The sequence below is a fragment of the Indicator indicator genome, chromosome 35 (assembly GCF_027791375.1).
Source record: "Indicator indicator isolate 239-I01 chromosome 35, UM_Iind_1.1, whole genome shotgun sequence".
In the NCBI taxonomy this organism is placed as follows: Eukaryota; Metazoa; Chordata; class Aves; order Piciformes; family Indicatoridae; genus Indicator; species Indicator indicator.
Window position 1 is genome coordinate 3,682,950 of NC_072044.1, and position 21,311 is coordinate 3,704,260.

Here is a 21,311-nt window from a genome sequence, read left to right on the forward strand (position 1 = left end):
CTAAGGGAGGGCTTGGGGAGGAAAGGCAAAGGCTGCAGAAGAACAAACAGCAGCTGCCAGCCCCCTTTGTCTCTGCTATCTGGACCTGGGCAATGCAGTCCTGGCCACAGGGTCACTGCTAGGACATTTCCCCCACAGGTGACCTTCACCTTCAGCTGCAAGACCTCCCTGATGGGGAAAAAAAACTGAGACCAGTCTGGAGGTCTGCTGTGGTCCAGCTCTATCCTGAAAGTGGGACAGCTCAGCTGGGCTTCATAGATTGGTTTGGGATGGAAGGGACCTTCAAGATCATCCAGTTCCAACCCCTGCCATGGACAGGGACACCTCCCACCAGCCCAGGCTGCTCAGGGCCTCATCCAGCCTGGCCTTGAGCACCTCCAGGGAAGGGGCATCCACAACCACCCTGGGCAACCTGTTCCAGTGTTTTCCCACCCTGTCAGGATTTCCTTCCTGATCCCCAGTCTCAGTCTGCCCTCCTCAAGCTCCAACCTCTTCCCTCTTGTCCTATTACAAGAAGCAATCTCAGTCCATGGGGATGGCAATGCCAAGCAAGAGAACTGCAGACAGACAGCTCAAACCTGTCCTGAGCTGGCTTCTCAAGAGCAGGGGGAGAGGGGTTCCTGCTCCCCTTGGCCTGAGCTCTGCTAACAGACCACAGCAGGGGGCTGACCATCCCAGCATCCATGAGCTCCTCATTCCTGATGGGAGCTGGCTGCCCTGGCAAGTGCCAGGCTGCACCACAGATCCCTGCCATGCCAAGGCAATGCCTGTAGAACATCCCTTTGTGACAAGCAGAGTGTGGGAGAGTTCAGACTCTGCACCTCCCCCTTGGGACCTCCCCCCTGCTGCAAAGCCCCAGGCAGCAGGAGCTGGGTGGAGGAAAGCAGAGAGAACAAGAACCCAAAATGAGGGAGATCTGCGTCACTGGTGGCTGATGGCTGCTCAGGCTCTCCCCTATCAAATGGAACCAATTAATGAAGAATTCAGCCTGCTGCATGCTGGAGAAGGGAACTGAGCAGGGCTGGGCAAACCTCAAACAATGCAGACGTCTGGATGCTCGTCTAGGACAAAGCCAAAGGAACAGCTTGGGTCTGATGGAGGAAGCTCAAGAGGGTGCATGGCACAGGGAGGAGTCACCCCAGAAGCTCTGGGGGTATCCACATTTATCCTCAGGCTTTGCATTTTCCCAGGGGTGACAGGAGAAATGCTGCCCAGCAGAGCAGAGCAGAGCAGAGCAGAGCAGAGCAGTTCTGGCTCCCTGCTCCATGGGGCACCAGCAGCACAGAGAAGTCAGCAGCCCCTGAGTGATGCCTCCAGGCTGGGAGCTGGGTGGGTGAAGACCATCAGCTTGCCCTGCCAGCCCCAGTGCCAGGTGATAATCCAAGTCCTGAGTCTCTTGGCCACATCCAATGGGCTGGAGGAGTGGTGGGTGGAGGACAAGTCAGCTGAGACAGCCAGGAACAGGATGTGAACATCACACAGCAGAGAGACTTCTTGCAACACACTCACACACACTTGAAGATGTTTCAGGCTGGGTTTGCAGGCTGTGGGGGAGAGGTGCAGCAGGGCCTCTTTGCTCAGGATGGATTTGGCACGTTCCTGAAGTGTAGAGGGGGGGTGGAAAATGCAGCAGGAGCAGGCCTTGGCCAGCAAAGCATGCTCAGATCTGCACCCCCCCAGCCCCCAGTCCCACAGCACCCATCCCAGTCAGGGCTGCTATGATCTGGTGCTGGCTACAAACACAGAGGCCAGGCAAGGAGGTTTGAGGGATGATTTGCTTCTCCTCAGGTCTATTTCTGGTGCCCACAGCTGAGCTGTGGGAGGTTTGGCACCTCTCCCCCCTTCCTCTGGGTAGGAATGCTCTGAGGTGGGGGTGTGCAGCACTTGGGTACTGTGAGAGGCTGCACGGCTCAGGATCAGCCCTGGGGTGGGGGGAGATGGCAGCTGGGAACTGCATCCTGCCCCCTGTGACAATGGCAGAGAGGGCTGGGGGGGTGCCAGGCTCAGCAGTGAGACAGGAGCTGCTCCCCCAGTGCCTGGGAAAGGCTGGCTGGAGGGCTTGGCACAGCAATGGCAGGCAGCAGGGGGCTGGTGCTCATCTGGCTCCACTCCTGCACTGCCCCAGCAGCAGCCACCTGCACCCTGGGCTGGCTGAGCTTCAGCTCTCAGCTCAGGACACCCCTGGGAGCAGCCAGCTGGCTGAACTTGGAAGCACCATGGGTGGCAAGGAGGGGGAGATGAAGCAATGGGAAGCCCTCTCCTGCCAGCTGCTCCATGCTTGTCAGGATCCAGGTACCAAAGATGGGGAGAGAAAAGAGGGTCATGGAAGCAAAGGAAAGGGCAGATAAGGGGAGGCTGCCCTGGCTTTGTGCAGTCTCTCCAGTGCCAGGCTGGCTGGTGCCCCTGACTCATCATATGGCTGCAAAGTGTCCCCCCAGGAAGCAGAGGGTGCAGAGCAGGTCTGAGCAAAGCTACACCTTCAGAAATGCCTACCTGGGCCTACCAATGCCCTCCACAGCCCCCTCTGGAGATGCCATCCTGTGCTCACAAACCTCCCCATGCCCAGCCCTGGAGATGCCATCCTGTCCTCACAAACCTCCCCATGCCCAGCCCTGGAGATGCCATCCTGTGCTCACAAACCTCCCCATGCCCAGCCCTGGAGATGCCATCCTGTGCTCACAAACCTCCCCATGCCCAGCTCCCCCTACCAGCTGGGGCAGCACCTGGCCCCATGCCCAAGGCAGCTCCTCACCAGAGCACCTGCACCGAGCATGGCAGCTCAGATCTGATGAGGGCAAAGGGGAAGGGGGAAAGCAAAGGCCAGGGGTCCATCAGGAGCAGCTGCTGGGGGCTGGGGGGCTGGGCAGGGCACAGCTGCAGCCCTTCGGCATGGCCCTGCTGCAGGCAGGGATTCTGCGGCGGGTCAGGTGGGAGCGAGCTGCTGTCTCCTTTCCCAGTGCTTTAATCTCCATGGTGACAAGGGGAAGATGAGATCCAAGTCTAAAATATGCTCTGCCTCCTGTTCTTCCCTCGGGCTGAGGAAGAGAGAGAGAGAGAGCTGGGTCAGAGCAGCACCTCACAGGGGAGCTGAGCCCTGCGGTGCTCTGCGCTAGGACGTTCGGAGCCCCTGGCATCCACAGGGAGCTGTGCCTCAGGGCACTCACATGGGACCTGGGTGCCACCCAGCAAGGATGCTCCAAAGGTACTAAAGCAGGGAGCATGGATCAGGTTTGGACCCATTGGGAGTAACCTTGGTGTCAGCACCAACCATGGCACCATGCGGGGGAGGTCGGTGTGGGTGTCCCCAGTCCTACCTGACTGCTGGAAGGCTGAGCCTCGGTAGCCAGGGTCCTTCTGAAGCTGGATCTCCTTCAGGGAGAAGATGGAGGCATCTAGGCAGAGGGGGCAGAAAGGAAGGGGTCAGCTGAGCTGGCTAAGCCAGCAGTGGTCTGCAAACCTGGAGCCAGGCAGGATGGCAGTGCCCAAGAGCAGCACTGCACCTTCAGCACAGCTTTCCCCTCACACTCCTTGTCCTCCCCTATCTCCATTGGCCTACCCAAACTGTTTCTGGCTCTTGCAACCACCAGGCTCCCACCCTAGGAGAACCTCTACATGAGCACAGGCAAGAGGCACCTGAAGAGGCCCAGCTGCAAACCACCACCACTACCATCATCATCATCACCACCACAGAATCAGAGAATTGTCAGGGTTGGAAGGGACCTCAAGGCTCATCCACTTCCAACCCCCCTGCCATGGGCAGGGACACCTCACACTAGAGCAAGTTGCTCACAGCCACATCCAGCCTGGCCTTAGAAACCTCCAGGGATGAGGCTTCCACCACCTCCCTGGGCAACCTGTGCCAGTCTCTCACCACCCTCATGGGGAAGAATTTCTTCCTAACATCCAATCTGAACCTACCCATTTCTATTTTTTTTTCCATTCTATTTTTCTTTCCACCACCATCACCACCACCACCATCATCACCACTATCATCACCACCACCACCATCACCACCATCACCACCACCACCATCACCACTATCATCACCACCACAACCACTATCATCACCACCACCACCATCACCACTATCACCACCACCATCATCACCACTATCATCACCACCACCACCATCACCACCACCATCACCACCACCATCATCACCACCATCATCACCACCACCACCATCATCACCACCACCACCACCACCACCACTATCATCACCACCACCACCACCATCATCACCACCACCACAATCACCACCATCATCACCACCACCACCATCATCACCACCACCACCATCACCACCACCACTATCATCACCACCACCACCACCATCACCACCACCACCACCATCATCACCACCACCACAATCACCACCATCATCACCACCACCACCATCATCACCACCACCACCATCACCACCACCACCATCATCACCACCACCACCACCACCATCACCACCACCACCACCACCATCATCACCACCACCACAATCACCACCACCACCACCATCATCACCACCACCACCACCACCACCACCATCACCACCACCACCACCACCACCACCATCATCACCACCACCACCACCACCACCACCATCACCACCACCACCACCATCACCACCATCACCACCACCACCACCATCACCACCACCACCACCATCACCACCAACACCATCACCACCACCATCACCACTACAACCACCACCACCACTACAACCACCACCACCACCATCACCCCCACCCCCCTTGTGCTGCTCCAGGTCTCCCCTGCAGGAGGAGCCCAGCACTCACTGTCAGGCAGGAGCTGGATCCTCTCCCCCAGGCTCTTGAAGTACGAATGCCGCAGGGCTGCCTCCGCCGAGATCCTGCCTTTGGCTTCATACTGCACAAAGCCCCAGAGGAAGGCAGTTAGATGTGGTCTGGCACTCCTTGGGCACACTGTGTCCATGCCAGGGGGCTGTGCAGGCACTCCCCAGTGCCATTTGCAGAGGGCACAGCACAGGCTGTGTGACCACAGCTGTGTTGTACCTCATGGCTCATCAGCTTTGTGTCCTCTCCCCCATGGGGTGAAGGGAGGTTCACCCCCCACAGAGGGAGGTGGTTTGGGATAGTATCTACAGTGCCATAGATGTAGGGGCCATGGCTTATTCTGCAGTTGTCTCTTCTTGTCTCCTCCAAACCCCTTGGCTACCTACCCAGACTGCTCCACCACTCACCAGAAGAAGGTTGGTCAGCAAGTCAATGCCTTCTGAGTCCAGCCTGGGAGAAAGAATCACAGAATGGTAGGGGTTGGAAGGGACCTCTGAAGATCATCTAGTCTAACCCCCCTGCTAGAGCAGGATCTCCTAGAATAAATCACCCAGGAACACGTTCAGGTGGCTTTGGAATCTCTCCAGAGAAGAAGATTCCATAACCTCTCTGGCTCCAGGGCTCCAGTGACCTCAAAGTGAAGAATTTTTACCCTGGGTCCCAGTTTGTGGCCACTGCCCCCTTGTCCTGTCACTGGACACCACTGAGAAGAGTCAGGCTCCATCCTCCTCACACTCACCCTTAAGCTATTGATCAGCATTAATGAGATCCCCCTCAGTCTCCTCTTCTCCAGGAGGAATCAAAAAATGGAGCATGATTGCACCCTGCAACCATCAATGCAAGGGACAAGTGGCAGCTGGGACCCTCCAGTGCAGAGCTGCATTCAGAAGCTGCCAGCACCACGAGGTGGAAATTAAAGTGGCCTTCCTTTTCTGCTCCCACCTGTGACCAGCACAAGCCCACCACATGTCCCTGCTCAGGGAGGTACCTTGGGGCATGGTTTATTAAGGGCTGGGCTCGGTACTGTGTGAAGTTGTAAGCCTTAAACTCCTCGTTGGATGTGATTCCAGGCCAGGTGTCTTCTGTTGGGGTTCCTGGGAAAGAGGAGAGGAGGAAACCTGTCAGGCTCATGTGGGGCAGAGAGGAGAACCTCATGCATGTGAGTGCCAGGAGCAAGGACACCAATTTCCCCAGGAGGCTGGGACTCAGCTGGTGAGGAGCAGCTGGTGAGGAGCTCCTCACCCTCACACCCCTGCAAGCCTGCAGTGGGGCTGCAGGGAGCTTCTGCCCACCCTGCTGCAAGGCTTTACCAGCAGCTCCCTGCAGGCTCCTGAGCAGGGCTGGGCTCTGTCCCTTCTCCTGCAGGCAGGCACTGCCCTCGCGTGGGGATTTGGGGAGCAGCAGGAGACTGACCCAGCACAGGACTCACCCAGCAGCCTGAAGATCAGATGCAGCTCCTCCTTCACCGTGGAGCCAGGGAACATGGGCCGGCCAGTGACCATCTCGTAGTGGATGCACCCAACGCCCCTGGAGCAGCAGCAGAAGCTCTGGGATTAGTGAGGGAGAAGCCCTGCAGACACCCCACCACCCCTTGGCCAGGGCTGAGGTTCCTGGAGAAGGAGAGGAGCTCCAGGAGCTTCTGCACTCTTCAACCCTGCCATGGACAGTGTGCTGCAGGAGCCCCAGAGGGCATGGCAAACGGTGTGGCCTCTGGCACAGCTCCCCACCCGCTGCTGAACCCACACTGTGGGCACCTACAGAGCTGCACTGGCAGCTGGAAAAGCCCAAGCCACCCTCTCAAGAGACCCCAGAAGCTCAGCTTGGAGCTGTGGCTCACCACATGTCGATGGGTGTGGAGTACTCAGTGGATCCCAGGAGGACATCAGGGGGCCGGTACCAGAGTGTGACCACCTCGTTGGAATATGTTTTGGTAGGGACTGACTTGGCTCTGGCTAAGCCTGAGGAGGAAGGGATGGACATCAAGGAGCTGCACCTCCTTGCCATGCTGCCCCTGGGGCCCAGAGAGGTTCACCTACCAAAGTCAGCCAGCTTGAGCTCTCCTCTCTCGTTGATCAGCAGGTTCTGGGGTTTGAGGTCTCGGTGCAGGATCTTCCTCCCGTGGCAGTAAGCCAGACCCCTCAGGAGCTGGAACATGAAGATCTGCAGGGAGGAGAAGGGGCACACCAAAAAAATGAGCCTGTCTGAAAGGCTTTCCAAGTGCTGGCCAGGAAGGACCCTCTCAAAGCTGGCCTGGGGTGAGACACACTGCAGACAGATGTTCAGACCCACCACCAGCAATCCAGACAAGGGGCTGAACACAGGCTGTGTGCAGAGGAATTTTACTGAGGGTGGCAGTGACTGGAGAAATGCTGATGGGGGGCATCAGAGCAGGCTGAAAAAGGTCGAAGAGTAAGAAAGCTGAAGGGAAGAGAGAAGGGGCACCCAGCCTCACCCAGCCCTGCAACACCCTGGCCTTGCACCCAGGGTGAGCTCCCCAGGGAGAGGCTGGGGCGCAGAGTGCCATCAGCATCATCTCACCTTCACGTTGTGCACACTCATCAGGTTCCCACAGTTGTCAAGGTACTGTTTGAGGTCATTCTCCTGCAAGGAGCAGCACTCATCAGCTTCTCCCTCCCTTGGCACCCATCACCTCCCCCCTGCAGAAAGGCAGCTGCCCTCCCAGAACTCACAGAGCTGTTGAGGTCGGAAGGGACCTTGGAGGTCATCAAATCCAACCACTCCCCCACAGCTCACAGCCCCACCACTGCTGCCAAGCTGCCACCACTGACCCACGTCCCTCAGCACCACACCCAAGTGCCTTTAAACACCTCCAGGGCTGGGCACTCTACCACCTCCCCAGGCAGCTTGTGCCAGTGCCTGAGAACCCTTTCAGGGGAAAAAAACTTTTCCTAATATCCAACCTGAACCCTCCCCTGGCAGATCTCATAGAATCATAGAACCACTCAGGGTTGGAAGTGACCACGAGGATCACCCAGTTCCAACCCCCCTGCCATGGGCAGGGACACCTCACACTAGAGCAGGCTGGCCAGAGCCTCATCCAGCCTGGCTGCAAACACCTCCAGGGATGGGAATGATCTCGAGGCCATTTCCCTTTGTCACTTGTTGCACATGAGGAGAGACCAACCCAAAGCAAAACCCAAGGACATCTGAGCCCAGAAAGCAGCCCCCAGACCCACCAGGTACTCGAAGACCAGGGTGAGGGAACGCTCAGTGTGGATGATGTCATGCAGGGTCACGATGTTGGCATGCTTCAGGTTCTTCAGCAGTGACACTGCAAGGAGAGGAGGTGACAGGTTGGGGCAGCAGGAGCTGGACACATGTGCCCTGCACCATCGAATCATGGAATTGTCAGGATTGGGAGGGACCTCAAGGATCATCCAGTTCCAATCCCCCTGCCATGGGCAGGGACACCACACACTACATCAGGTTGCTCACAGCCACAACCAGCCTGGCTGCAAAAACCTCCAGGGATGAGGCTTCCACCATCTCCCTGGGCAACCTCTGCCAGAGTCTCCCCACCCTCACTGTCAGGAATTCCTTCCTAATCACAGCACCACTGGGCTCAGCTAACTCTCAGCTACCACTTTCAACAGTTCAGAGATTATAGAAAGGGTTGGGTTAGAAGGGACCTGAAAGCTCAGCCAGTTCCAACCCCCCTGCCATGGGCAGGGACCCTCCCACCAGCCCAGCTTGCTCAAGGCATCATGAGCCTGGGCTTGAAGACCTCCAGGCAGGGGGCAGCTACAACCTCCCTGGGCAACCTGGTCCAGTGCCTCACCACCCTCATGGTGTAAACCTTTTTCCTAACATCCAATCTGAATCTCCCCACTTCTAGTTTTGCTCCATCCCCCCCAGTCCTATCATTCTCTGACACCCTCAAAAGTCCCTCCCCAGCTTTCTTGGAGCCCCCTTCAGATACTGGAAGGCCACAAGGTGGTCTCCTGGGAGCCTTCTCTTCTGCAGACTGAACAGCCCCAATTCTCTCAGCCTGTCCTCATAGGAGAGGTGCTCCAGCCCTCTGCTCATCCACCCACCCCACCCCCACCCATGCCCTGGCATTGCTCCTGAGGAGCTGTGAGGGGGGAAAAGCCTCTCCTGCCCTCACCTTCCCGGATGGCTGTGCAAGGTGCTCCCTCCTCGTGCTCCAGGCGGATCTCCTTCAGGGCCACCAGGTTCTCCGTCAGCTTGCTGCGCCCCTTGAAGACAGTGGCATAAGTGCCCTGGTGGGGAGAGAGAAAACACAAACCATGCAGAGCACTCAGCAGGCTGGCACAACCCTGAGAGCACAGAATCACAGAGTGGGTTGGGTTGGAAGGGACCTTAAGAGATCATCCAGTTCCATCCCCCCTGCCATGGGCAGGGACACCTCCCACCAGCCCAGGTTGCTCAAGGTTCCACCCAACCTGGTCTGACCCAGAGAGGGAACATCCACAACCTCCCTGGACAACCTGTTCCAGTGTCTCCCCACCCTCACTGTCAGGAATTTCTTCCTAATCTCCAATCTAAACCTGCTCTCTTCCAGCTCAAAGCTATTGCCCTCCATCCTCTCCCTCACATCCCCTCCCTCACATCCCATCACCTTGTAAAAAATCCTTCCCCAGCTTGCTTGTAGACCCCCTTCAAGTACTGGAAGGCCTCCATACCAGCTGGGGGAAAGGGTATTTGAAGGCACAGGAGCAAGTGTGAGGTCCATTTGGTCTCAGAACTGCCAGATATTGAAGAAGTTTGGCCACAGCCTGCCCTTTGCACTTCCAAGTTGCTTTTCTCACCTAATTTAAATCCTCACAGGGGGTCCTCAGTCCACTCACCTCTCCCAGCTTGTCCAGTTTAACATAGGTTTCCAGCTTCCCAAACCCAATATCTGACTGTAAGAGAGAAAGGAAAACATCACTGAGAGGGACCTCATCTAGGGATGGCTTCACCTTGGGGAGGAAGGCTGAGGACACTGCCCAGGGACAGCTTCAGGAGCAGCTGATCCAAGCACCCTGCACTCTCCACCAGCCATTAACCCTTCTCAACCAGCTGGGTGCTGAAGTGGGATGGATGTGGCCAGGGTGGGCACAGCTTGCACACCTCCTCAATGACAATTCCCTTCTCCTCCCACCCACCACCCTGCCACAACTCCAGCAGCTGCTGAGTTGAACAGGAGCTGTGACCTCCCACAAGCTGATGCCTCTCTTTTTGGTTGGAGGAGCCTCAGGACATCCTGCTGCTGATGCCCAGCCCTCACTGGAGAGCTTCCCAAGTCCAGGTCTTTAGCACAACTTCATTTCTCTGTGTGCTGTCCAAACCAAGCATGCCAGGGACATGTTTGGAACAGGGACTCTGCAATGTACTGCTGAGAGCTGCTCTCCTGCACCCAGCGAAAGAAGGACAACCCCTGGGGGGCCACAGATTTGGGGGTCAGCCCTAGCAGAGCCCTGAAATGGTCATTTTCTGTGGGGACAGAGACACCTCCTGGGTTAGTTTGGGAGATTTGTGTGCCAGGGCCTCCCAGCACAAACCACTGCAGCTCAACCTTACCCAACTGGAGGGTGGTGTCCCACAAAGCAGGTTTGCATGGATGCAGTTCCAGGAGAGCAGCCCAGCTCTGCCTCCAGCCCAGCACCAGGGTCCCTTCTGCTGTGCCCAGGGCTGCTCCCATGCCTGCTGCCATCAGCAGATGGAGCTGGATGGGCAGATGCCAATCAGCAGCAAAACCAGGAGCTGGGCAGGGAAAGGATTCCCTGGGAGCTCCCACTGAAGGAGGAGTCCCCAGCACTGCACCCAGGGCTCAGCATGGAAAAATCAGCAGCTCCCAGACCTGGGAGGCTCTTGCAGCCTGCCCTGCTCACCAGCTCTGTCCCATGGGAAGGTTTTATCCTTGCCACAGGCTCTCACCAGACCACCAAAGCTCTCATGAGCTGCCCCACAAGGAGGGAGCTGCTTTCTCACTCAGGCAGGATGGATGTGACCAGCAAACCCCACAGTGATTTGGGGTTTATTTAGTCCATTTTGGCTTCTCCAGTCCCACTGTGTACCTTGGGAGCAGATGTGTCCTGAGCAGGAGAAGGAGGTGGTTGCTGCCATGCGGGTTTTGCAGGAGCAGGTCTTTATTGATGGAGGGGACCATGAATATTAATGGCACATTGCTCTGGCTGTGTCTGTTTTATTGATCAGACAGCAGGGGCAAGTAAATGCAAGCTCTCCTTCCCTCCTCTCCCCATGAACACATCTGAGGGCACCTGCTGAGACCTCCCTGTGGTATCCCCACAGCCCTGAGCACTCCTGGGCAGCAGGACACTTGTTTGCAGGTTTGTAAAGAGGGCAGCTGGCTTTTTGCTCCTGATTCTCTGCAGTGGAGAAACTGAAATGCCAAAGCAACTGCCAAGGCTAATCCATTCTGGATCAGCATTTGCATTTCAACCAGAGGAGGATCCAGCCCTTGCTAAATCACTGGAGGCTTTCCACCTCCTCCAATTTGGAAGGAGACAGGCCCAGAGGGAAGTCAGGTAGGTGGAGAGGTGAGGGAAGGGCTGTGCAGGCCTGGGGATGTGCCCACAGGTGCACGTGGGAGCATCACAGCATCACAGGATTCTTTCAGTGGAAGAGACCTCTGACATCAGCAGGTCCAACCAGCAACCCAACCCCACCACGGCCACTGAACCATGCTCCCAGGTGCCATGGCCACACATTCCTTGAACCCCTCCAGGGATGGGGACTCCACCACCTCCCTGGGCAGCCTGTTCCAATCCCTGACCACTCTTGCAGCAAAGAAATTTTTCCTCATCTCCAACCTAAACCCTCCCCTGGCACTATTTCAGGCCACTTCCTCTCCATGCAGATGTGCTGCTGGGTCCATGCAGAAAGGGTTTTGCAGGGACAGGACTGAGTGAGCTCCACCAGACAGGGGGTGGAAGGCAGCTTGCACAGCAGGGCACCACTGCATGGGGGTGGGTGGCAGTCAGCACAAGCTCCTGCTGGCTGGGACTTGTGTGGATGGAGTGAGCTGCTGTGGCTGGCACTGCAGGGGCAGACTTACGAGGGAAGCCCTTCTGGACATCCTGCTGAGGGGCTTGGGGAACTCTGGGCTCTCCATCTGCAGCTTCTGCAGGAACTCGGGGGGCAGGCGGATGTCCATGGGCAGGGACAGACGCTTGCTGACATCCTGTGGGGAGGGCCAGAAGAGCAGGAGGTGAATGCATCTGATGGAAGAATCACAGAGTCATGGAATGGTAGGGGCTGGGAGGGACCTCTGGAGAGCACCCACCCCAACCCCACTGCTCCAGCAGGGCACCCACAGCAGCTTGCCCAGGAGCACAATGGCCAGGGAGGGTTGGAAGCTCTCCAGAGGAGACTCCACAACCTCTCTGGGCAGCCTGCTCCAGGCCTCCAGCACCCTCACACCAAACAAACCCTCTCCTCCTGTTTAGATGGAGCCTCCTGGGTTCCAGTTTGTGCCCAGTCCCCCTTGTCCTGTCCCTGGGCACCACTGACAAGAGTCTGGCCCCAACCTCTTGCCCCCACAGGTCCTTTAGCTCTTGCTGAGCATTGCTCAGATGCCCTCTGGGGCTGCTCCTCTGGTCACTGTGTTCATCCATCATCTGACTCTACCAAGCCTGGTCCTCAAACAATGTCACAAATCATAGAATGGTTTGGGTTGGAAGGGACTTCCAAAGCTCATCCAGTTCACCACCCTGCACTCATCAGGGACATCCTCCACCAGATCAGGTTACTCAGAGCCTTGTGGAGCCTGACCTTGAGTATCTCCAGGGATGGAGCCTCAACCACCTCCCTGGGCAACCTGTTGCAGTGTTCCAGCAGCCTCATGGTGCAGAACTTGTTCCTCACATCCAACCTAAATCTCCTCTTCTCTCATTTCAAACCACTGCCCCTGGTCCTGCCCCTGCAGGCCTTTGGGAACAGTCCCTCTGCAGCCTTCTTGCAGCTCCCTTCAGCTACTGAAAAGCTGCTCTGAGGTCTCCACATCCCCTGAATGTGGTTCATTACAGACCACATGGCCACGAGGACCCATGCCTGAGTCCTCATGCATCCAAGAGCAGCTCTGCAGGCAGCAGGCAGGTGCCAGGCAGGAGGTGCCAGGCCCCTTGTGCCCAGCCCAGGACTTGCCTCGGTGGAGAAGCGGCGCTGGCTGCTGCCGCGGTAGCGCACGGCCGCCGGGGACTGCACCTCCAGCTCCGAGGGGGAGATGGGGCTGCTGTCTGCCTCCAGCTCCCTGCCCAGCTGCCCCAGCTGCAGGTGGCCTTGAGCCAGGTCTGTGGACAAAGAGAAAGGAGAGTGAGGTGCTGCTGTGGTAGCAGAAGTGCCACGGCCATAGGAGCTCGCTCTGGAGAAAAGAGAGCGAGAGCAGGGTAGGGGAGGTCCAGAGCTGCTCTGGGGCCATGGGGTAGGCTGCTCTGCATCCAGGAGGCAGAAGAGCAGCAGCTTTGTGCTCCAGCCTCCTGCTCCATCATCACCCACACAGCTCCTTTTCTGCTGGACAATTTCCAGCCACTCTGCCCCAAGCCTGGAGCCTTCGTGGGGTTGTTGCGTCCCAAATGCAGGACCCAGCCCTTGGCCTTGCTGAACTGCCCTCAGCCCATCAGCCCAGCCTGGCCAGAGCCCTCTGCAGCACCTTCCTGCCTTCAAACAGATCCCCACTCCTGCCCAGTTTGGTGTCCCAGGCTGGACCACTGAGCCCTGCCCCTTTGCCAAGCCCTGTCCCTGAGCTGCACAGACACAGCCCCACACCTCCGTGCCCAGCTCCCAGCTCCCTGCTCCCAGCTCCCAGCCTGCTGAGGCAGCCAGCAATGATCTCATTGCTGAAGACTGGAGAGGGAGGGCTGGCCTTCACGGGGTGCTGAGCAGGGCTGGGACCTGGCTCGGGTTTGCTCAGCTGATGGATGAGAGGTGGCAGGCAAGTGACCTGGGAAAAGATGTGGGTTTGTGCCACGGTCACTGGGGAGCCAAGGGACCTGCAAGGTAAGGGATGCAGGGTGCCCTGCACAGACAGCCCACACCTAAGGGATGGGTCCAGCCCATGCCACTGGGCTTGGGAGCATCTGAAGCAGTGCCAGCAGTTTTGGGTCAGATACAAGAGGAAGGCACAGAGTCTCCCAGGACCACTGTGGGACTCTGGTCCCTGTCCCTTTCTGGCCATCTGTCTGTGCAGGATCACTTAGGAAACTTTCCCTGAAATAACCACAGGCATGAAGCTGCCACAGACCAAGGAAACTGGATCAGATCTTCTTAACTTGCTCAAATCCTAAGCAAATTACCCCAAAAAAATAAATCAAACCCCAAAGGCCTTTTAAAATCCACCTGAACTGGGTTCAGTGAATCCACTTCCAATGGTTCCCACAGCCGAGCAAGCCCAAAGTCTTGGTAGAAGATGCAGCCTGCCCTGGAAGGTGCAAGCCAGCAGCACTGCAAGGTGCCCACAACACCCAGTGGTGCCCAACCCACCCCATGTTGGGCTGATGGTTGGACTTGATGATCTTGAAGGTCCTCACCAGCCTCAATGATTCTCGGTCACTGCCAGGTGCCCACAACACCCAGAGGTGTCCATTCCACCCCATGATGGGCTGATGGTTGGACTTGATGATCTCTGAGGTCTTTACCCACCTTCATGATCCTACTATGATCCTAGGTCACTGCCAGGTGCCCACATCACCCAGAGGTGCCCAGCCCTGCAGAGATGCTCTCACAGGGCTGAGGTTGCCTCCAGCTTTGAAGGGCCTTGCTGGCTGCTCCTGGGAGGAGATGTGAAGCTGTTGGGTGTGCAAACCTTGAGGACCTGTTGGGTTCTGCCCCACATTTCATGTGGCTGAGGGTGAGCCCTGGCACTGCAGCAAGGAGGCCACGTGGGATATCAAAGGGATCCTGGGGAGCCTGCAGACATGGCAGCTGCTTTGAGGAGCCTTCTGCCTTTCTTAATAAAGAGATTTAAATGCTGCCTCTGCCAAAACAAGCTTTGATCTCCTCAGGAAAGGGGCCAGAACCCTTCACTGCTTGCCCAACTTAGAACTTGTAATTACTTTGCAAAGTGTGAAGCCTCCTCTCACCCTGCCCAAAAGCCTCCTCATCCTGGGCTGCTGGGGCTCATGCCCCCTTCCAGCTCTGCCCCTTGGAACTGGAGCCTCCAGGTTCCCTTTAACCAAGCCTCATCCAAGCCCTCCTGGTGCAGGGCGGTGGGCAAAGAGCTCCCACAGCCATGAAGGGTTTTAGCAACTGGTCAAAGAGATGCTTCAGAGAGGTTGTGGCTGTCAGGGCTCTTCACCAACAGCAGCCACAGCCTGCAGGAGATGGAGATGAAGGGCACTGTGGAGGTGACTTATTGGGGTTGTTCACAGCCCCCAGGGGAAACTTAATGGAGAGATCTTGGGCAGCAGGAGGAGGGCTCGGGGTGGTGGGAACAGCAGGGACCAGATGTTTGGCTGTGCTGTGTAGGAGAGGGCTTGGGTGCAAACTGGGAATTGTGGAAGGGAAGGGAAGGGGGAGAGGGAGCTGTGGCTGGATGTGCCACATCCAGGCAGGGAGAGGCTGACTGACTGGTGAGGGCTGGCACTGGGGCATCCTGTAGCAGCACATGAGGAGTTGTACCCCAGGGGGGTGCTGGTGGACCCCAAGATCCTGCTGCATTCCTGGCTCCAGGCAGGTTGATCTCCTGTCACAGGCACAGTCTAGTAACTGGTCTAGCCTCTACCCACAGGGTTGGGAATGCCCTCAAGTCCTGGCATAGGCTCAACCCACACTGACTTTGCTCTTATTCTTTCCTGGCTCCCTCAGGAGTGAGACCAAAAGCTGCAGGAGGGATGCTGCCAGGCACTGGTTTGCCATTCAAGGGCAGAGGAAGAACCACAACTGAAACTTCATTAAGGCAGAAGAATGAGGACATCACCTCTCCAACACAGCCTGGGTTTGCTCAGTGGAGGTAACAAGCCCATGCTGAACACATCCCAGAGCAGAGGTCCCCCCAAGGAAGGCAACAGCAGCAGCAGCTGCCAGTGCCCAGGACTTCCTTAGCCTTGCACCAGTTTATCCCCACAGCTTCTGCACATCTAATTAAGGGCTCAATCTAATTATAGACCTCACTGCTTGCTAGGCTGTTAGGGGAGGTGTGTGCAGGGGGGAGCAGAGAGAGGGAAGCTGTGAATGGAATGCTGTTGGGGGCAGCTTGAGTGTCCAGGGAATAGGAAGAGCATCAGGAGCTGCAGGAGTGAGGAAAGGCAGCTCCAAATGAGGTTACTGCATCTCTTCTCTCAAGCAGGTTAGGTGGCAGAGAGAAGGTCTCTGCCTGCTGGGGCAGATGGCAGTGCCAGGCAATTACATCATGGCTTGCAGCAAAAGCTTCTACCAATTGTGGCTGCAGGGTGAGGACAAAAAAGAGCTTGAATGTGACCCAAGTGGAGCTGAGGGCACTGGCACATGCCTGGGTTGGCCTCTGGCAAGCAAGCTGGTTTAGAATCACTGGATCATTAAGGTTGGAAAACACCTCTAAGATCATCAGGTCCAACCATCAACCCAGCAGCACCATGGCCACAGCGCCATGGCCACACAGTTTTTGACCCCCTCCAGGGATGGTGACTCCACCACCTCCCCAGGCAGCCTGTTCCAGGGTTTGCTTTGACAGGAGACAGCAGCAGACACAGGATGTGATGGCCAGGAGCAGTTCAGCCTTGCAGTGCAGCAGTGAATCCACCCCTGGATGAATCCAGCCTGACTTTATCAGGTTTCCAAACTCCTGCCTGTCAGCAGCTCTGTCTGCTTGTCCATGCATGGCTGCCTTGGCTTGAGCTGCTCCCAGCTCATGCCTCCAGCATTGCCTCTCCCTTGAAATGCCCACAGCTGGAGCCAGCAGAGCCTGCCCCAGCCTGCAGTGAGGCTGCTCTGTGTGCAGAAGGGATGTGCCCAGTTCTGCTCACAGTGATGTTAACCCTAAGCCTCCCCTGAGAGCTGCTTCCCCCAGCTGAAGGCTGTGAGTCCAGGAGCAAAGGATGGTTCAGCAAGCCCTGCACAGAGACTGCAGCTCTTTTGGCTTGGGGGACTTGCCAGCCTGGAGCCCTGGAGATGGTTCTATCACCACTGTCACTTCAGGGCAGGCAGGGGAAGATCCCACAGGTCCCCAAACCACAGATTGTGCCATTCCTCACGGCTCTGTGCAGATACCTTGCCCTCCTCTGAGGCTTTCTGTGTGCAGGTATAAATCCCTCCTCAGATTTAATGAGGAGCTGTTATTAACCCTGCTGGCTAGGTGAGGAAAGCACCACAGACAAAGGGACAGGAACTTTCCACACATCAACACACCCAGGAGGAAAGGCCAGGGAGGAGGGGCAGGAGTGGAGATGTTTGTTGACCCCAGATGCTCCCAACCAGCCCCAGCAGCAGGGCAGGGGCCCAAGGGCTCCTCACCTTCATTCCTGCGGTTGTTGAGCTGGTTGAACTGCTCTGTGAACTCTGTCAGGGACTCCTCAATGGTCTCTGTCCGAGGAACTGAGAGTGAAAACCTCCTCTTGAAGTTTTTCATCTTGTTCATCGTAGCTGCCAGGGGTGGCGGAGCCCTGCGAGGAAGGGGAGAGAGCAGCAGGTGGAGAGGATTGGAGGATGCACAGCACAGCCCCCACCCCACCCCCAGCCTCACAGCTCCTGCTTTCTGGGGGCTGGCAGCACCCCAATCCTGCTGGGAATCTGCAGCAGTCCCTAGGGCCATCACCCTCTCTAGAGTTGCTGTAGAGGTTGTCTAGCCTGGAGAAAAGGAGGCTGAGGGGAGACCTTCTGGTTCTCTACAGCTCCCTGAAAGGAAGCTGGAGCCAGGTGGGATTTGGTCTCTTCTCCCTAGTAACAAGCAATAGGATGAGAGGAAGCAGCCTCAAGTTGCACCAGGGGAGGTTTAGGTTGGAGATGAGGAAAAATTTCTTTGCTGCAAGAGTGGTCAGGGGTTGGAAGAGGCTGCCCAGGGAGGTGGTGGAGTCCCCATCCCTGGAGGTGTTCAAAAGACATGGAGACATGGCAGTTGGGGACATGGATTAGTGCCCATGGTGGTGCTGGGTTGATGGTTGGACCTGATGATCCTAGAGGGCTTTTCCAACCTAAACAATTCCATGATTCTCTCCTCCAAGGCACTGCTGCTGTGTCAGAGCAAAAGAAGTGGCATGTGGGCACCAAGGGAATCAGGACCCTCATGGCTTTAAGGGCTGACTGTGGTCAAGAGGTGCAGGGAGAGCTTTTCCTGAGCTGGTGATCAGAGCTGAGTCCAGGGCAGGGCTGTGCTCAGTCAGTCATGAGTGCCAACACAGGCAGTGCCTTACAGCATCCTTGGAAACAACAAGAATGCCTGGAATGGGGAAAAGCAGGGCAGAAACAGAAGGCAGGCAAGCAAGAGTGAACAGTGACAGAAAAGATTCCCTGCCACAAAAGATTCCCTGCCACCCTCCTCCCTGCCCATGGAGCCACCTGGCAGCTTGGTCTCTGCCTTTTGCCCTTGCAAGAAAGACTTCCTGAGCCAGCAGCAAAATGCTGATTGAAACCAGCAGTGGCCCAGAGGGATCCCTGAGATGCAGAGCCAGGAGAGATGCTTGGAGCTCCCAGCTTGCTCACAAGCTCCTCAGTGACTCATCCTGAGCAGGCATCAGAATCTCCTTAGCCAGGGATCTGCTTAAAGCACTAAACCCCTTAAAGGAAGCAAACCCTCAAGGGGCACATGGGGAAGGGAGCTGAGGCTGAGCAGCCACAGCAGCAGGCTGAGGGAGCTTGCTCTGGCTGTTCTGCAGACACAAACTGCTCTGCTTCCCTGCTTTGGCTCCTGCCACCTCTGTCCATAGCTCCCACAGCTTAGCAGCACGGATGGGACCAGCCTGCTAAAGCTGCTGTGCCTGCTTTGGTCTTCAGCACCAGCCCCACTGCTCTTGAGGGTTATTCCTCCTGCTGAGCACACTGAGCAAAGAGCCAACACTCCTTGGACCTGGAGACCTCAGTCTCTCAGCCCAGCCAGCCACAGCTCTGCCCCTTCCAGTCCCAGGAGCAGATATGGGTCTGTCCCTCTTCCCTTCCCACCCTGATGAGTGTAAGGCTGCTCCTCCATCAGCTCTTATGGTCTCAACCCTCTAACCTGTTTTGGGAGAGGATTTGCCATGAACAGCACTGGACTCTCAGCCACCAACCCAAGGAGGCATCAAAAACCACACAGAAAGTTCTTCCCTGTTCCAACACCACCTCACATCCTGCAGCTCCTCCTGCACCCTGGAGCAGCTCAGGCAGCCTAGCCTGGGTGTCCCTGCCACAGCTGAGCAGCCAACCCTCCTTCCCTGGCTCTCCCCCACTCCTTCCCAGCCCCCTCGGGGCTTATCAGCACAAACAAACAAAGGGAGATCACATTCCAGGCTGCTGGGATCAGCCACAGCATCCGGGAGCTAATGCACCTCGTCGCCAGGGCAACAGGAACCCTTGGGTTGACATCCCTGCATCTGAAAGCTTAAAGGATTATCCCTCAGCAATACAAACACCCAGTTTGGGTGTCTGCCACCCTCTGAGCCGAGGCAGGGCACCCTGCTGTGGGTGCAATCCCCTGAAAATCCCTTGGGATTCACCTGAAGCCTCGGCACTCACACAACCTCAACCAGCCCTGCTCATCTCCCACCTCTAATGCTGCAAAATCCTGAAGGGGAAGGTTCTCCAGCAACGGTGGTGAGCCTGGAGACAGGGCTGGGGGTGGGAAGGGAGGCTGGAGGCTGCTTTGAGTTGCAAAGTGAGCCAGAAGGAGGAGGAGGGAGGACGCCAGACATCCCCTTGAAGCTTCAGACATGTCAATGTCTTCTCCACACAGGCTCTGACATCAAAGCCAGATGGGGGTTGGTCTCTTCTCCCAAGCAAGAAGTGATAGGACAAGAGCAAATGGCCTCAAGTTGCCCCAGGGGAGGTCTAGGTTGGAGATTAGGCAAAATTTCCTCACTGCAAGAGTGGTCAGGGATTGGAACAGGCTGCCAGGGAGCTGGTGGAGTCCCCATCCCTGGAGGGCTTCAAGAAACCTGTGGCCATGGCACCTGGGGCCAGGGTTTAGTGGCCATGGTGGTCTTAGGTTGATGGTTGGACTGGATGCTCTCAGAGGGCTTCTCCAACAGGGCTTCTGTGACTGTAAAAGCCATCCCCTCCTCCAGCCAGGCAGAGCAGCCCAGCAGGGATCTCAGAGGCAGAATTTTTAGCAGCAGCCTCTTGTTCACCACCACATTTCCCAGCAGCCTGCTAAGGGAAGTGAAGGCATTCACTGACCTGAGGGAAAGCAACACTTGCAAAGCAAAGCAAAGCAAAGCAAAGCAAAGCAAAGCAATGACATCATTTGGTTCACAGCCTGAAGGACCTCGTGGGGGAACTGCAGCAGCCCCTGAACTGCAGACATCTCAGGGATGGAAGCAGCTGGGTGAGTAACAGCATGCAGGGACATGACCCTGCCTGGTAGGATACAGATCCCAGAACCCAGCATGGTGAGGGCTGGAAGGGATCTCTGGAGCTCATCCAGTCCAAGCCCCCAGCTCAAGCAGGGCAGCCACAGCAGCTTGCCCAGGATCACAAAGCCCAGGGGGGGTTGGAAGCTCTGCAGAGAAGGAGACTCCACAACCTCTCTGGGCAGCTTGCTCCAGGCCTCCAGCAGCCTCACACCAAAGAAGTTTCTCCTGGGAGAACCTCCTGGGCTCCAGTTTGTGCCCAGTCCCCCTTGTCCTGTCTCTGGGCACCACTGACAAGAGCCTAGCCCCAGTCCCTTGCCCCCCACCCTCTAACTCTTGCTGAGCATGGATCAGATCCTCTCTGGGGCTGCTCTTCTGCAGGCTCAGCACCCTCAGGGCTCTCAGCCTTTGCTCCACTGGACTCTCCCCAGCAGTTCCCTGTTTCTCTTGAACTCTGGAGCCCAGAACTGGACACAGCACTCCAGATGTGGACTCACCAGGGCAGAGTAGAGCAGGAGGAGAACCTCCTTCAACCTGCTGCCCACACTCTTCTTCATGTACCCCAGGACACCATTGGCCTGGGCTACCAGGGCACATTGCTGGCTCAGGGGCAACTTCTTGTCCACCAACACCCCCAGATCCTTCCCTGCAGAGCTGCAGATGGGCAGAAGGAGCCCAGAACAGCAATAAGGAATTTAGGCAAACATGAAATCACCCAAGTTGGGAGGTGGCCAGGAAGCAGGGATTAGAGCCAGCAGAGTGAGGGATCTGAGCTTACTGCAACAGAGGCAGATAGTAAATACTTGGCTAAAACACTTCAAAGAGCCCAAAGCTGAATCCCATCAGGAAAGCTCCTCACAGGATCCAGACAAGATGTCAAGGATTCTTTAAGCTCTGTGTTCAGAGCCTTGGCAACAGCCACACTCAAGACTTTCCAGACTCTTCCCACAAGGCACTCTGTGACCAGCAAAACCAGCAACATCCACTGGCTCTCTGGGGTGGAATTCCAGAGAAAGATATTTTAGGGGCCTGACCACTCCTTCAGTCAAGAAAAGTCTCCTAA

At 56.8% G+C, this 21,311-nt stretch overlaps 1 protein-coding gene across 2 annotated transcripts; it reads right to left on the reverse strand.

Moving 5' to 3' along the window:
- Positions 1–3,000: 3,000 nt before the first annotated feature.
- Positions 3,001–17,346, reverse strand: CDK18 (cyclin dependent kinase 18). 2 transcript variants are annotated; one of them, XM_054396001.1, is made up of 16 exons: positions 17,223–17,346; positions 13,327–13,338; positions 12,942–13,075; positions 11,854–11,979; positions 9,641–9,697; positions 8,938–9,052; positions 8,009–8,103; positions 7,350–7,412; positions 6,848–6,971; positions 6,649–6,769; positions 6,241–6,338; positions 5,800–5,905; positions 5,219–5,261; positions 4,794–4,884; positions 3,315–3,392; positions 3,001–3,035 (listed from the first exon to the last, which is right to left on the reverse strand). In XM_054396001.1, exons 1-16 carry the CDS (start codon positions 17,344–17,346, stop codon positions 3,001–3,003), a joined length of 1,422 nt encoding a protein of 473 aa, XP_054251976.1. The 2 variants fall into 2 exon arrangements, with proteins under 2 accessions (XP_054251976.1, XP_054251975.1); XM_054396000.1 differs by lacking the exon at positions 13,327–13,338 and having other exon boundaries at positions 12,942–13,087.
- Positions 17,347–21,311: the final 3,965 nt, after the last annotated feature.

Coding starts and splice junctions, on each gene's coding strand:
- CDK18 (XM_054396000.1), bottom strand. CDS start 17,346: ATGAACAAGATGAAAAACTTCAAGAGGAGGTTTTCACTCTCAGTTCCT. Junction 9,698..11,853: donor TGTCCAGAAGGGCTTCCCTC/GTAAGTCTGCCC, acceptor TCTCTCTTACAG/TCAGATATTGGGTTTGGGAA. Junction 9,053..9,640: donor AACTGGACAAGCTGGGAGAG/GTGAGTGGACTG, acceptor TCTCCCCACCAG/GGCACTTATGCCACTGTCTT.